Genomic DNA, 17,815 nt, shown 5'->3' with positions numbered 1-17,815 from the left:
TATTGAAGTTTCAAATGGTCGGGACCATATGATTGAAGTTTTGAAACTTCAAATGTTTTGAATGGAGATGGCGGTACAGCGTGGAATGGGAAATTGACCATTTTCTGCAATGTAGTGCGATCTCGGAGTTGGTATATTTAATTAGCAGTGGAGTGTGGGGGTAGGTGCAAACACCCACGAGAGGGGACTTGAAAAAATGTTAAAAATAGAATTTTTTTTTTTAGATATTACACGTTTACATATCTATACACTTGTGCTAATCATGATTTGCTGAAAGCAGTCTACTCATTATGAATGGCAGTGTGAATTATACATTGGGAGAAAACGACCAACCTGGGCTGTGTAAACGTCTCACCAAACAGATAAACTAGAGTAAAGCAGTCCAGAAAAGTAGAATGATAAGATGACACCAGTTTCTCAGCATAAAATGAACAATCTTTTATTTTAAAACAACACAAGCTCTTTCACAGCTCTTGCTACGTCTTCAGATGTCAGTATATACTGAATTATACATTGGTTAGTAGTGGGGCCTGAAAGAGTCATAAAACAAGTACTCATGGGTTGGAAGAAAATAACAGAAAGATGTTTCTGACTTCTGCAGAATCTCTTTGGTAAATACCAAGTATTGAAACTATTTTGATGCTGAAGTAGTTGTTCTGACTACAGATGTATAAACTCTGTGCTAATCTGATGGTTGTGTTGGTACTTTCAGCATGCCATGGACATCCTTGGGTTCAGTTCTGAGGAGAAGTATGGCTGCTACAAACTGGTCGGTTCCATCATGCACTTCGGAAATATGAAGTTTAAGCAGAAACAGAGAGAAGAGCAGGCAGAGGCTGATGGTACTGAAAGTAAGTCACATGATATCTGGTGAATAAATACAAAATGCAACAATACTTTAATGCTGAGATTGCTAGTATCTACTGTCAGTCTGATTGTTAAAACGTCGACTAGAAATGGCCAAAAAACATATGAATCTAAAATGCATTAATATTTCCCACACTGTTGAACCTTTTTTAATTTAATTTCATTACTTTTAATACAAAAATATGGGAATGAAACCACGTACAAGCGTATCAAATGACGTAAAGAACCATTCTTGAAGAATAATTTGTATTTCTGAAACATTTTTGAAATCTGTGGTGTCCAGGGTGCTTTAGAGATTATCAGACTTCACTAATTCTGGAAGTGGCTGCAAATCGTTATGATAATGTCTTCTGCTTGCTAATCCCATAGCTTGCAGTGAGTAACTATATAAACTAGTTTTGTTGTAAAAGAATGGTGACAAGGAGTCTTGGTAAAATGCTGGGCTTTTGTTCAAAGTATACTGATTTCCTTCACACCACCTAGATCTCCTCAGTACTGCATTAGCTCCAGAAGAGACTACAACAAACATTCACATCAGATGAAAGAATGATACACTCAGCAACTTAGTACTTTCTTTCCCCATAGCAATGCATTTTCCGGAGACTCAAGTCAGTTTTGAGGGGGTCATGATTATAAGTTATAACAGAAAGCCAGCATTTAGTTTATCAGGTGGCTCACTAGCTGCTTTGACTTATGTTCAGAATTTGTTTTGTGATATATTATCAACAAACAGAGAAAAACATTAGTTGTGCTATTTGGGTTTCAACTTGTAAAACTAGCTGCTAGTTCTGATAATGGACTCTAGATAACAAACATTCATTCCATGAGTTCGCAAAATGACACCCTCTTTTTAAGAAGCAAGATTTCTTCTCATTTATTTTTAAGCTTTTGTGTCTTTATTGTTGAAGAGTGACACAGTAATGTGGCCCCAGTTAAATAATATGCTGAATGTCACAAGGTACACAGCTGGAAACTGAACTAATTGAACTGAGGCCTACATGGTGCAGGATGCATTAGCATTCTACAACAGTCTTAACCCTCAGTTATACAACATCATTGGTCATGGTTCTGAGGCACAGCAACCCCCTAGTAGGATGTAGAGTTTGTTGCAAAATGTAACCTAGTCCAGTGAGAGGTAAAGGAGTCAGCCATCAGCACGGTGAAGACATCTATGCGGCAGTTCGTGTTCCCAAGCTCGAAGTAAAGAGGAAAAATACTTGAAAAGTAACTGTTTAGTCAAATGAGATGACATTTACTTCATCTGTCATAATGCTGAGACACAGCTTGATTTAACAACCAACCTTGCTTGTATCATTTTAAATACTACAGAATCCAAATGTCTTAGAGAGAGATATATTCTGCCCTATGGAACAGCATGGGAAAACTGGTAATAGGGAATGGAGGCAGCTGCTAATGGTTGGGAGGGGCGTAAAGGTCTGATGTAAGAGAAGCCTGTTAAGGGAGTTAATTATTGTTAGTTATCTAAGACTAATTGTCCCTGTTTATAGGGATGACCTCTGAGATACTGTCTTCTCAACTAACTTGGTCAGTCATAAACACATAAAAATGTATGTATGTATATATGCAGTTAGCTATCGATCTACTTGCATATATGTGGTTGCGTGTAGTTATTTCAAATGTTCAGAATAACAAATGTTAGTTTTCAGTTTGGTCTGCTTAACAGGGTTTACTAGAATTTTTTGTTTGATATTGTGGTACTGTGAGGGATAGAAATTTGCACTTTCTTTCCTGGTGTGATATCTTGGAGTTGGTATATATAGGTTTTAGGGACTGTGGGGGTGCAGAGAGCTTCCCCATTCATAAAATAGCTTTTTATTTATTTATTTTTTTCAGTTTCAATCTTTTCAGCTCAATACTTTTAAGTTAGGGACATTTGTTTTCTAAAATTTCCTGATATAATCATCTGTCTCTCTCTCTCTCTCTCTGTCTATATATGCACACGCGTGTGCGCGTGCGCGCACACACACACACGCACACACGCACACACGCACACACGCACACACGCACACGCATGCACGCACGCACACACACGCACACGCACACACACACACACACACACACGCACACGCACACGCACACACACACACACACACACACACACACACACACACACACACATTTTTAACACTGATTTTAGTGGACCACTTTCAGGTTCAACCCAGAGATAGACACCAACACATACAGACAATAATTCTACAATAGCAATATCTGGATAGAGAAAACGTGAAAAGCTACATAAATTATATAAAATCTAGCAGTCAGATTATTTAGGATATGAAGTTATACATTTAAGAATAAAAATTCCTGTGAGAATGCCAATAGGTGCCTCTACCAATAAAGAAATAAACGCGATAACCAAGCTGTGTATCAATCGTGTTTTAATATAACGTAAAATAATAAAGCGGACAACTCCAAACTAACGCTTTCAGCCAAAAAAAAAAACTGGGCTTCATCAGAACTGGCTTTCAGTTATTACATCACCAAATTTAAGCTTTTTGTGGCGCCAACAGGAAGGTACTGCATATGAAGGTATTTCATAGTCATAAAACACCTGTCAACCATACTGGTGCAAAACTAATATAAATACAAATGTAAATAAATAAAACTTGTAGAATACAAAAATGTCTAAATAAAACTACTAAATGCATCTGACTAATATTCTGATATGATATTATTACCACAGATACAATGAACTGTAATCTGTGGGATAAATAAAGTTGATATGAAATAAAATGTATTCTGTGCCAACAATATCATAAATACACTATAACACAGAATATAACTGAAAATGTAACATATATTGAGCAATGCTGGACACAATGTAATCACACTATATTATAAAAAAGAACTGCATATACTATGCATAAAAAGTTCCAGAAAAATACATTAAATAGTATAAATAGAACAAAAATTGATAAACTGATTACTAAAAAAAATTATTATTTAAATATTTTAAAAAAACATTTAAATTTTTTTTTTAAAAAACTCTTTAAAAAAATATGTTATAAAAGTAATAATGCATATTTTTTAAGTGATAAAGACTAGATGAAATAAAAAAAAATTTTACATAATCTCCAAAAATGGTTTTACTGAAATGTATTCATTCAGTCCTGGGGGAGTTGTGGCATCTAACAAAATTTGCCACTTTGCTTCCTTATATTTCCATAATCCCTTACTATCTCCTCCTTTAGGGTCTGCCTTTATTACTTCTAAAATAAAAAATTTAAAATAAAAAATTTAAATACATGGTCAGACCCTTCCATATTAATGTGTCTATAAAGAGCATTGTTATTATCTTTAGTCTTTATACAGTATAAATGGTCGTATATCCTTTTCCTAAAATTTCTCTCTGTTTTTCCCATGCAAAAACCAGAGCATTTTTGACATTTACTTAGGTATTTTTTTTATTTTTTTATTTTAGAAGTAATAAAGGCAGACCCTAAAGGAGGAGATAGTAAGGGATTATTGAAATATAAGGAAGCGAAGTGGCAAATTTTGTTAGATGCCACAACTCCCCCAGGACTGAATGAATACATTTCAGTAAAACCATTTTTGGAGATTATGTAAAAAAAAAAATTTTATTTCATCTAGTCTTTATCACTTAAAAAATATGCATTATTACTTTTATAACATATTTTTTGAAAGAGTTTTTTTTTAAAAAAATTTTTAAATGTTTTTTCAAAATATTTTAAATAATTTTTTTAGTAATCAGTTTATCAATTTTTGTTCTATTTATACTATTTAATGTATTTTTATGGAACTTTTTATGCATAGTATATGCAGTTCTTTTTTATAATATAGTGTGATTACATTGTGTCCAGCATTGCTCAATATATGTTACATTTTGAGTTATATTCTGTGTTATAGTGTGTACTGAACACAATTACATATTTATGATATTGTTGGCACAGAATACATTTTATTTCATATCAACTTTATTTATCCCACATATTACAATTTTTTTATATCTGTGGTAATAATATCATATCAGAATATTAGTCAGATGCATTTAGTAGTTTTATTTAGACATTTTTGTATTCTACAAGTTTTTTTTTATTTATTTACATTTGTATTTATATTAGTTTTGTACCAGTATGGTTGACAGGTGGTTTATGACTATGAAATACCTTCATATGCAGTACTCATATCACTTTAAATTTGTAACTTCCTGTTGGCGCCAAAAAAAGCTTAAATTTGGTGATGCAATAACTGAAAGCCAGTTCTGATGAAGCCCAGTTTTTTTGGGTGAAAGCGCTTAACTAGCTTGTTTGTTTGCTTGTTCTTTTCCACCAGTTTGTCCTTTTTGCCATCAGTTTGTCTGTTAGTTTGGAGTTGTCCACTTTATTATTTTATGTTATATTAAAACGTGATTAATACACAGCTTGGTTATCACGTTTATTTCTTTATTGGTAGAGGCACCTATTGGCGTTCTCGCAGGAATTTTTAGTTTCAGTTGTTGTTATACATTTAAGAATGTCACATATGATTTTGCTTTGCTCTGAGTACAAATGAAAGGTGAGTAGGTGCATGCTGCTGTGGGCAATACACTGCATATAGAAAAAGAAGGCATCATGCCTTCATGAAGGTAAGTGGGTTTAAGAAGGAAAGGAAAAAATGAATGATAGGTAAGAGGTGTGTGATGTGCAGGTGAGAAGTGAGGTAAGAAGGGAGGAAACTGGGAAATCAAATGTAATACACTGGCAATTTTTTAGGAGTTGCTCAGTATGAACACAGAACATAATTAGTTTGTATAGATTATTTACACAATTTTAGATAGCCAACTAAATAGTAACTCTGTAATGGATGTTATTGGAACTGAGCTCAAATCAGCAGTCTGTAATTTATGTGCAGTCTATTGTTTATCCTACTCATCTGCATTGCTAGCCATGAACTCCAATAAAAGAATAGAAACAAAAACAGTTTAAAAGAATTATTAAAGAAGTGAGTAACTAAATATCCATGATTACTTTCCCTAGGTGCTGATAAAGCTGCTTACCTGATGGGAATTAGCTCTGCAGATCTTATCAAGGGCCTGCTTCATCCACGAGTAAAAGTTGGAAATGAGTACGTGACCAAAGGTCAAAATGTTGAGCAGGTAAGTTTCACTCTGCAGGCTTATTATTTTTAACCTGTTTCATGAGTAATTAACGGTGAGTGTTTGCTGCAGTTCTCTTCTTAGAACGCTGAGATCAGTGCATGTGTTCACGATAAGCATGCCAGGAAAGGCTCTTGTATACTTAATCCATCAGGTAGATCTTGTGGTGTTGATACATGCACGGATTACCTCCAAGCTGGACAGTTGTGACTAACTGTATTAAACTGCTTTACAAAAAATACAGTAAAACAATGCCTTCACAGCCTGTCTCAGCCAGGTCAGTAGCTACATTTCAGGCCACTGTCAAAAGTACATCCTTAGATGATATCTGCCCAGCAACTGCATAATTCTTACTGAATAGTTTTATAAGAGTCTATAAAATGGATGTGATCTACAGATCACTGGTTTTCTTCCGTGCCAGAGTTAACAGAGATGTATTCTCATGAAAGTGACCATCCCTGAGTATAAGGTGTATTCTCCGGAAAGTGACCATCCCAGAGTATAAGGCTGGTATTCTGTCCTGCTGGTGAATTTGGACGTACTTCTTCACAGCAGATACAAAAGTCATGTACTTACCTTAATGATGGATCTGGATGAGTACATCCTGTTTGTCAGCATAACCCACTTTCCTCCACTTTACCTCTTGTTGATGTGGACCAGAGTTCATAACAGATTTTATGTATTTTGTTTTACTTTTGCTTGTCATGACTGAAACTTGGAAAGGAAGATATTTTGCAAAATATTATGAGCAAAATGTAAGAGGCTAGTAATCTGGTAAAGTTTCAGATGCCAAACTGCATAATACCTAAAGCATTAGTTCTGCTATTGCCAAATATGGATTGTCTCACTCAGATCTTTTGTTAAGTACATAACTTTCATGTATGTAACAGTTAAATAATGAATCAAAATCAGGTGTTGTACCTAAAATAACACATCAGTCTGACTGTTTGCAGAATAAATTAAAAGCAGGCAGTGGCACCCAAAACAAATCCTCTACATAGCAACTACCAGTATTATCATCAGAGACCATCTTTTTTCGTTGATGTTAATGACTGGGATATTTTATAAAGTAGCACATATTCTTTTGCTGAATATTGTTAACTAACATATTTTTTCAACTTCTCACAGGTCAATTATGCAGTGGGCGCATTAGCAAAAGCTACCTACGATCGCATGTTCAAGTGGCTGGTCACTCGTATCAACAGGACACTGGACACAAAGTTACCTAGGCAGTTCTTTATTGGAGTACTGGATATTGCAGGCTTTGAGATTTTTGAGGTTAGTATACCTAAAACCACAAAAAACTGATAATTATTTATCAAAATATACCAGATTTTATGTTTAGAACATTTTATCATTGTGCATTTACTGGCACAATGTAAGGGCTGTGTCTGTCAAAAATATTTGTTTTGTTTATTTCATAATTAGATGAACTCACTGTTTTTTTCAGGGCTGATCTGGGTATGCTGTCTGGTTAAGTAACTTCCTCAATGTCACACAGCAAGTAAATGGCAGCTGAGGGATAAAAATGAGCAGTACAAGATAGAACTTAACTAGCAGCTCATAGCCTTAAATAAATCTATTGCAAATTGCCAGACAAGATTATGCAGGTCTTTGACTGTTTCTTTGCTTTGGCAATCTTGTGCTTATGCTTATTATGTTATCCTTGTCTGCCCTCATCCTCGGAACGTCAGACGGATAATCATGCAATGGCATAAACATTAGGATTCGCCTTGCACTAGCTTGGGAGGGTTACCATTGAAGCAATGAGTGTAGAACATTTCCTTTTCCCTGCAGAACAATGATGTACCTGACACTGTTCTCTAAATCACCAATGTGTAGAAAGCAAGATCAAAATATTGTCTATTATGTACTAGTCCCCTACACTCTGAGGGGATGAAATGGAACTAGTGACATGCTGCCATGCTATGCCTCCCTACCACATGCACATGAAGACAGAAACTAAATTCAGTATGAATAGAAACCCATGTTATTAACTTGTAGCCTAACTGTTGTATATATGACCATTAGTCCTGAAAATTAATACCTGTGGGAACCTCTGTCTCATTCCGAATAGACAACATCTGCAGCTTGTGTTATTGTCAGCAATGTCCAAGATGATTGTTGGCCCAGTCTTGTTATTTCTTGTTTGTACCATCTCTAACCATTGCTTCCCATTTAACCTTAACCACAATGATGCAGATATTACTACTGCTGCAGCCTAGTTTTTTAGAAATACCCGCTGTGCTACCTTTGAGTAAGCAAAGTGATAGGAGGGTTTATTTATTTATTTCATTTTGTTGACCAGATAGATTCAGCTACACTTATGGACTTTTTAAGGGAGTCCTAAGGTAGCAGTTACATTAAGTTTTAACCTCTACCTCAGCTACAAAAATGCAGCTAGTTGTGACAGGTGTATATTTGTTTTCTTTTTTAGCTGACCAGATATAGTTTTTCAAGGGAGGCCGAAGGCGGCAGTTATATTAATCTTTAATGTCCACCTTAATCTACAATAGTGCAGGTAGCTGAGGCTGATTCAAAAGAGAATATCCCTTCTTGCTATGTTATACTGCTGATATTCAAAGGTGACTCCAAACACATACTTTGGTGATAGAACACCATACTCTTCTGATCTTCCTGGCATTAGACATTTGTGCTATCCGCTCAGCACCACTTTGATTGTAAGAATCTTGTGTATGAAGAATGAGTTAAAACCACAGCTTAGGCATCATGCTTTCAGATTAATGTAGCATTAAGTAAACAACAGAAACATGTGTGCCTGTAGGAGCTCATGAGACTTACTAACACATTCTCTGTGCATTTTTTTTCTATTTACTCTCACAGTACAACAGTTTTGAACAGCTGTGCATTAACTTTACCAATGAGAAGCTGCAACAGTTCTTCAACCACCACATGTTTGTCCTGGAACAGGAAGAGTACAAGAAGGAGGGCATTGAGTGGGTCTTCATTGACTTTGGTTTGGATCTGCAGGCCTGTATTGACCTCATTGAAAAGGTAGAGTATAAAGTCATTTTCTAAACTGCTTAAAAACCTTAACTACATTTGGGTGAAATCTCTAATTTTAGTTAAACCTAGATGTGACTGGCATGTGCACAGCCAGCAAACTATACACTATTGCACAAGTAACTTTAAATATTTATATGATTTACTACAGTGCTACTAAAATAGTTAGCACCATAACTTACAAGGCTTCAAAATATTTGAAATGATAACTGGAGACATTTTATTGCTTTTCATAACAAAGAATCTACTTAAAAGTATGTCCGTTTTATGACTGCTTAAAATGCTGAGGATTTCATAACATGTCTGAAACTCAAAAAATATCAAACAGTTAAAAAGAGTCAGCTGAGTATGTACTGTTACATCATATGCTGCATGGACTTTCTAGTCCTAAACCATATGGTGCTGCAAGGAAATTAGCTCTCATGATACCTGAATTGCATTTAACCAGTTCCCCCGCAACCAAGCTTCATCACAAATCTAGTTAACATTGCTCTATGAGAAAACCTTCACCTGGGCTGTAAAAATAAAATCACATCAATTAAATACGGATTTTTTCTGCTTGTACTATTTTAACATACATAAATATATTATAAAATAGCAACTTGCTGCATTTTTTACTAGACTGGTTCTTTACTGCAGTTGAAAACCTTCTTTCTTTACTGCCTGTCAAGAGATTTTTATACTGGTTGCCCAGAGAGACAAACAATACAGACAGCTACTATGCTTTCATATAATATTAAAACTTCTTTTTCATTATCTTTCACTTAAATACGCTGACAACTTTGCATCAAAATCCATAGCAATCGTTTTGTTCTTCAGTATTACTGTGTAATATGTGCAAACGTGATGCTTTGCCTCATTTTGAACTGTGCTCCATGCAAACAGAAAAAGTTCACAGTGGGTCAGACCTCTGTGTCACATTAATAGGAAAATATGACAATACTCAATCTGACTCCTTGGCTACAGCATGACGTTGGCATTATTTGTCTTTTTCAGCCTATGGGAATCTTGTCAATTCTGGAGGAAGAGTGCATGTTTCCAAAGGCATCAGATATGTCATTCAAAGCCAAGCTATATGATAATCACCTTGGAAAATCTCCCAACTTTCAGAAGCCAAGGCCAGACAAGAAGAGGAAGTATGAAGCACATTTTGAACTCTGTCACTATGCTGGAGTGGTAAGTGTGCTGTTTTGCAGCAGTGCTGCTCTGACAGATTTACCCTGACCTCTTCCTAATCCATCTATTTATCTGTTTTAGGTACCTTACAATATTGTTGGGTGGCTGGATAAGAACAAAGACCCTCTAAATGAAACAGTAGTTGGAATATTTCAAAAATCTTCTAACAAGTTGCTAGCCAGCGTCTATGAAAATTATGTGTCAGCAGATGCAGGTATGAAACGTAATTAATGAAATCTCAATTTAATTTTGATTATGGTGTGACATTTTAATTATTTGCTGTTCATTTAGGTTTTCAGCTATTCATGATGTCATGTTGTGCTTATCTTGAAACCTGGTTGGAAGAACCATAATATGCATAAAATTAAAAATTCTCTTTCAGATTGTCAACTGCCTTGGATGAAGAATTACATGATTTTCATGTATCTTAAATTTTTAAAACACAACCTCTTGCAGTAACGTTGATATCTCATGTAAAAAAAGCTGCCTGTTTTTGCCAGCTCCATGGCATAAAGAGCTAAAACAAGTGGCCCAAGTTCCAATAGAGACTCAGGTTCCTATAGGAGCTGGCTAGGTAGGATGGATGTGAAAGGCCACTGCTGGTTTGCTCATCCTGGAGGGAGAGAGGTAGGTAGGTGGCTTCGGTTTACCACAAAGTTAATACCTAGCAGGAGTACTTGTTGTTTTGTAGTGGAATTCGAGCCTGCATTGTCATGGTGGATTTGCATAGATAGCCAGAGGGAGTTTGGCAGGTGGAGGCCTACTTGTTCTCAAGAGTTAGCAATGAAAAACTCAAAAGCTGCCGCCAAAGGGGCTGCTCCAAGGGAAGACTGTAGGCTGCCATCCCACCCCACCCTACCCGGGCCAGGAAGCTGGCCCACTTTCTATCACCCTACTTTCACCAGGGAATGGGGTCCAGTCCGGATGAAAGGAGAGTAAAGAACAGGGCTCTACTGTAGGAATACCCAGCTTCTGTCCCCCAGAACAAATCAGTTAATACTTTCATTATCTCTGCTTTTAGTTTATTTCTAATTTAAGCTCTCTGCTCAAAGTCATTTGTTGATTCTTACTGTTTTTTCCCTTATGAGATCGTATTGTGTAGGAATGACTTCAGTTGCTGACCAAGATCTTAATTACAGTATAAATAGTGGACTAGATGAAGGCACAGATATCAGAAATCTGCCTGATGCTTGTAGGCCAACTTCAAAGACAGAAAACAGCTGTTCTTTTTCAAAGTACAAGGCATACATATAGGGGATAAAAATCATAGTACTAGTGATTTCTTCTCTACAGACTGACTTGTCTAACTACATTTTCAATAATATGTGTTTAAATATTAATAGATTTCATTAATAAATAGAAGTTGGACCAGAAAACAAGGAATCCAAAAGAGGCAATACTATTTTGACACTATGCTCATTGATGTGGGGTCTTGTTGTTATTTGCCATAAATATATTACTTCGGTTATGCAGCCAGCCCATGAAACTTATGTAAACTCAAAAAGTAACAACCACTTTTCAGAATTTTGACATTTCTCAAGTGATAGTTATGACGAAGTTAGAATTGCATTAGACTGCTACAACTAGAATCTGTCATTTAGCAATAGATACAATAACAATAGCTGATGTAGTGAATGAATTCTGTCACATAATAAATGATTACACAACAAAATCTTTCCAGCAGGAAATAAATATAGTGGTAGATTCAAAAGCAGAACACTCTGGTAGGGATAAAAAATATATTCAGATTTTACAACAGAAAAAGAAAACACTTCATAACCTGTAGAAATAAAATGCAGCAAATGCGCAAAATTATATTTAACAAAACACTATCAGTTCTAAATAGTTACCAAGATGCCAAAAAATAAACTATGAAACAAATCTAATTACTGATGTCAAAAACTGTAATAAAGCTTTCTTCACCTGTGTCACAACCATGACAATTAAAAATCACCAATGTGATATATTATGCTGTGCTAATGGCATACAGAGATAAAGCCCTGACTAAACCCAAGCAACTCATGTTTGAGTAATAACTTCGGTGCTTGATGGCACATGCATTGAGTTTGGGCATGCCCATCCTAGCGGGAGGGGGCATACCCTCAGGGGTAGATGCATGTAAGTTGATTTCTAGAAAACAACCATAGAGTGTCTCCTTCGGACAGGTAGGACAGAACTGCTGATGCTGATCCCAGTCAGACTTTCCTGGTCCACAAATATCAATAAATAAATTAATTAATTAATTAATTAATTAATTAATGTATGAAAGTGAGAAGTAGAGATACACTAATGCCCATTGCATGCCAAATCCATGGGCTGTGACTGGATGAGTGCAAGGCTGGGATAAGGACAAAAACTAATCTCAAATCACCCCTGATAATCCCTTTTCACAAAAGGGGGGATATTTCAGGTCTAGATAACTACTGAACCATCATCATACTTTATGGAAAGGGTGACTGTGGATCTGTTGCTGAGATAATTTGTGCTTCTGCCACAGTAGCAATTTCTTAAGCCTACCAGTAAGAGTCAGAGCGGTGCTGCAAATGTTATTTCCCCAAGTCTGCTTTGCTGCTGACCTCTGCTTTTGCTCACATATACCAGGTTGACTGTAAGTATGGCCACCTATTCTGTATCAGAGAGTAGATCAGTACAGGCCTTCTCTATTTATGCTTGTTGTTTTCAATTTGTCTTCAGGATGAGCTGTTACCACCACCCCTGATGGGTCCAGCATCTACCCCCTAAGAGAATAGTTTGCATCATTATATGCAAGTTGATGAACTGCAATCTCAGGTGCATATTTTTATCAAATAGTGTAACCATGAACAATATATTTTTTCAAATTCCCTAAGACTGAACAAGCTTCTCAAGACCAATACACTGTGGGGCTCTGTTACCTGACAGTTTTGTACTAGATGCAGTGTGCTTGCTACTTCACTAGACTTTGTGTATTTGGACTCTCTGTACATCTAGAATGGTACAAGAACTTTCATGAAAAATATTAATTTTTGATTGTTAAAACTCTTACTTCCTGAATTGTGTGGCTCCCACTCCCAAAAGTGACTTCAGTGATTAACTGGCATATTCTTGACTAGTTTGTCTGTCACTCCCCACAGCTTAAATTTCACATAATCTCACCATAAATACTCTAAAAATATTACCTACTTCAAAAACAAGAAAATCCTAAGTCTTTCCAATAGACATGCTCAATCACAACTACCATTTGCAGACATCAGCCAACTAGAGTGAGCCTTACACAGAAATGCAAACAATTCATGTAGTTCTCAACAGAATATCATTGTCTTCTTATGATTCCATGGAAAGAAGCTGACTAAAGGTCAAGGCAATAAAATCAAAAGGTCTGGACATTGTTTGCTCTGAGAAAGTAAAAAAGTAAAATTAAAAGGTACAAAGACAAGTAGCCCAGTGTAAAACAAAGTTTGAAATTATTGGAAGTAAATAAGTGATAGCAGCTTTTTGGTAAGAAAGCACTTTAATGCATGTACTACAACACTTTGTGGTTTAGTTTTATTTAAAGATAGCCAGTGTACTTTTTCTTAGTGTTAAAATTAATGTTTTCTGAAAGCATATAAGCAGTTTTTCACATCTGGGAGAGGAACAAATATAAGACAAGATCAGAAATGAATCAGTGTAAGTAGGAGCACAGTCTGTACCATTTGCTTTAGCATGGATAACCTTAGTTTTAGGTTAGTTGATGCCTGTGGGTGCAACTGTCAATTTGGGAAAATTGTTTCATATGTGGAGAGTTAAACTTCATTATTTGAAGATGTACATCATTTTGTGTGTTTGTTTTAAGTTATTACATTCTGGGTGTATTTGTTTTTTTTTTTTTTTTTTTTTTTTGAGGGTTTTCATTTTAAACAAAAAGTCTTATATTATGTGACAGATTCAAATGGAGATGACAAGAAACAACTGTATAAAGGATCGACCTCGAAAACATCAGTGGGTGCATGTAACACAAAAACTGGAAATAGGCATTTAAAAAAGCTGTCATTTATAATAGGGGGGAATAATAACTTCTTATAAAAATGGCTGAAATAAACATATTATTTTGGAACATGGATGGTCTGAAAGATATAGACAAAAAGGAGAAAGTACTGAATTATATTAAGAAATGCAGTGTGCAAATAGCAATGCTACAGGTGACATATTTGGAAAGAAGTGAGCATGTGAATTTGATAAAGAAAGGGTTTCAGCATGGATATTCAGCAGAATATCAGGGACAAAAGAAAAGGGAGTACTTACACTAATTGCTAGAGGTGCTCCAGTTGTGATAAAAGAAAAAAGATAGTAATGGTAAATGTGTGGTAGTAAGAGGCTGCTGGCAAGGGAGAAGTATTATATTGGCATGCATGTTTATTCCGCCTAAAATTGCTATAATGGAGCTTAAGAAAATTTGGGGAGAACTAATCAGCTTTCAGCAGGGAATATTACAGGTGCAGACAAGAACTTGATTTGCAACAGTGTGAATGTATCTTAGGGACCTAGAAGAGAAAATATAACAAAAAGGTAAATTTCTTAAGAAATGTATGGAAATATTTGGTATGGCGAAAAAACAGCTTCAAAACAACAGCTTCAGTAACAGGCTTTTACCATGATGAATCCACAATATATGAAATATAGAGCTTTGCTGTTGTAAAAGTCAAGTGGCGTTGTAATTCCACAGCTTTAAAACATGTGGATGTCATAAAAACAGAAAAAAATAACATAAAAGTGAAGAACCCTTCTGATGTAAACAATGGACAAGCGTTTTCAGCTTTTTCAAGCCTTCTTCAGATCCAAGTAGGTAAGCTGGGTTCAGTGTTTAAAAGTTGGTATCATCCAATGAAACAACCTACAGTGAATGATGAATGTTAACCAATCAAGTTAGTCCATTGGTACACACCTCCATAACTTGAAGTTAAAACTCTTTATTTAAAACTCTTTGTTTAAAACAACATGACAGTTTGACATATCTAAGACAGACTCAGACATATTTTCAGAAGGGATATTAGTAAAATCTTTTCAGTAGGTTCTAGTTAAGAGGACAAGCTCTGCATAAAAGCCAAGATTTGAGAGAAAAAGATGAAAAATAAAAATAAAAATAAAGATGGTCATTTAGGGCGCTTCTTTTTATTTCATTTCATATGTAGAATAGTCTGAGGCAGTTTCAGGTCTTTTCAGGATATAAAATTAATAAAGACAAAACAAAAGCTATAGCTATAAACTATGTATTCACATATGAATTAGTTCAGTTATACACATATTTATGGGGACACAATAAAATAAAGTATTTAAGAGTATGGGTTAAAAAGGTTTCTGTTATGGCAGCTAAGCATGTGACAGAAGAGAATAAATATAAAATAATACAACAACAGAGAAACTGGTAGCTCTTGTTTATGGGTATGGATAGCAATATACAAGCAGTAAAAATATTTTTAGTCTCTTTAGTTTTAAATACAAGTCAGGTATATTGTTATCAACCAGAGTAGTTGTGAACAGTAATTAATAAAGAGTTGAAGGAATTTATCTGGGGGAAGAGGGCAAGGGCCAAGTGGGATAAGTTTATTCTTCCAATAGAACAAGCTGATTTAGGATTACCTGATTTGAAGGGATATTTAGAGCTATACATAACACAAGTAGAAGGCTATAATTCAAAGTGGAAAGGGATGCTGATGAAATATGTAAGAAATTCAAGAAATAATGTGATAATGGTATTTTGGATGCAGATCCTTAAGGAGAATAACAACAGCCACACAAAATATTATATTCCTAAAGCAGCAGAAAGTATTCTAAGAAAAAGCTAACATGAGAATGGAGAAAGTAAATTCTACTAATAGGGGTTGACTGCAATTAGGGGTACAGGAAATAGGCAAAAGGGGCATGACATTTACTTGAGAAAACTTGCGAAGGAACCAAGGTATTGGGAGCAAATAACAAGGGAAGGAAAGGTAATAGAATGGTAACAGGATAAGAAGAAATGTGGACTGCAGGCTAGAAACTGCCTTCCCTATCAGGGGTTGAATCAGAGTGTAGGCAAAGGGAAAGGGAGAAGGGAATCCTGAGTGAGAGAGCTGCTTTAGTAGAGTTTTTAGTGGATCTAGAAGAGCAGCTGCTGTTAAAAATGTATATATAATACTGCCTTATGGAAAGAGAGATGGGATAAGAAATTCACAAGGAAACAATGTGAGGACATAACATATGGCTCCCAAATATTAAAGAAGGTCTAAAAGATTTAGGATCTTTGCTTGGAAGTATTTGCATAGGTACTTTTATACCCCATGGGGACTCCAAAGCATTTTTTCTGAGGTAGATGGCAAATGTTGGCGGTGTGATGAGAAACAAACAGGTAACGGGAAAGAAATATTTTGTGAGTATAATGAGTTGGCAGACTTTAAAAATTCCTACTCTGTCAGAAATATTGGGTGAGCAAATGGGTGTTTACCTCAGGAAATTATTTATTTTTTGAGCTGGGATACAGGATCTGAATTGCGTAGACATAGTAAGGCCTTGTTATGTTTAATTCTGTTGGCTGCCAAAAAGCAATTGCTAGAAAATGGAAACTAAAGTCTAAATCAACTATATTTCAAGTATGAATATTGTAACATAGATAAAAGAACTGGAAGTAGGATCTTTAGAAAAGGGTAGGAGGAAATCACATAGATAAAATGGAAATTGTGGTAACAATACCTGCTGAATAATGTTTTGGAGGAGGAGGAGTGAGGTTTAAGGGAAGGCAGGAATTGAGCAATTTATCTAATGTTGGATTGATGATAATTGTATAAAGGAATATATGTGATGTATAATGGTTGTAACTGTGAACATGTTAACATGGTTTGTTTTCTTCTATATAAATGTATGTTTGCCTGTGTCGTAAGTGATAATTCAATAAATATGTTAAAAACAAATAGGTTTTTCCTTTTATTTTTAATTTTCATTGTGTGTGGCACTTTTATATTTGAATTAAAGGGAAGAAAAAGTACTTTATGATGAGAAAAAATTATATTTGGATAGAAAAATCCTTTAAAAAATTATCTCTTTACCCAAAAATGCACAAATAATTAAATCTGAACTTGTATTATTTTAATAGCACATCATGACTCCAAGCCAGGCGTCAAAGAAAAACGCAAGAAGGCTGCATCTTTCCAGACAGTATCACAGCTGCATAAGGTAAGCTTTTCAAAAGAATAAGGAATGTAAAAGCAGAAACTACAAGGCTGTCATATTCTAATGCATTTTGGTGTAATGGAGGAACTGATTTAGGCTGTTAAGATAATGGCAATACTTAAGGACTCAAAAGATTATTCTATCAGAAAGAAAAAAATAACATATTTGCAGATGAAAAAAGAAATGTATCCTTGCAAGTGACCCCAAAGTGTTGCAGTTATTCTTTTGCCATTCTTCAATTCATCCTTTTCATTTACCTGTCCCAGAAACAACTGAACATTCTATGTATATCTTTACCTCATCATCCTTTCCAGCAAAGTGTTCCAAGGATTCCTCTCAATTTATTAATATTTTTTATGATGGTCTTAAATCTTTCCCTTCTCTAATTGAAGGCATGCTCCCATATGTGAGATAAGGAGGTCTATCCTCACAAGCCAACATGATGAAAGCCACAGGCTTTTAGTCAGC

At 35.3% G+C, this 17,815-nt stretch overlaps 1 protein-coding gene across 1 annotated transcript in view; it reads left to right on the top strand.

The window, feature by feature from the left end:
* LOC122817039 (myosin-7-like) overlaps positions 1-17,815 on the top strand; it is a 206,537-nt gene that overhangs the window by 49,648 nt on the left and 139,074 nt on the right. Inside the window, exons 13-19 of the mRNA XM_044090174.1 lie at positions 713-851; positions 5,865-5,983; positions 7,112-7,261; positions 8,828-8,998; positions 10,004-10,183; positions 10,265-10,397; positions 17,271-17,350. Of these exons, the coding sequence (XP_043946109.1) occupies positions 713-851; positions 5,865-5,983; positions 7,112-7,261; positions 8,828-8,998; positions 10,004-10,183; positions 10,265-10,397; positions 17,271-17,350 (972 nt within the window). The remainder of the gene's footprint in view (positions 1-712; positions 852-5,864; positions 5,984-7,111; positions 7,262-8,827; positions 8,999-10,003; positions 10,184-10,264; positions 10,398-17,270; positions 17,351-17,815) is intronic.

The sequence above is a fragment of the Protopterus annectens genome, chromosome 12.part0, assembly GCF_019279795.1.
Source record: "Protopterus annectens isolate FY-2018-M chromosome 12.part0, PAN1.0, whole genome shotgun sequence".
Classification (NCBI taxonomy): Eukaryota; Metazoa; Chordata; order Ceratodontiformes; family Protopteridae; genus Protopterus; species Protopterus annectens.
Note: the sequence above shows the minus strand (reverse complement) of the source record. Positions and strands in the feature narration are given on the sequence as shown.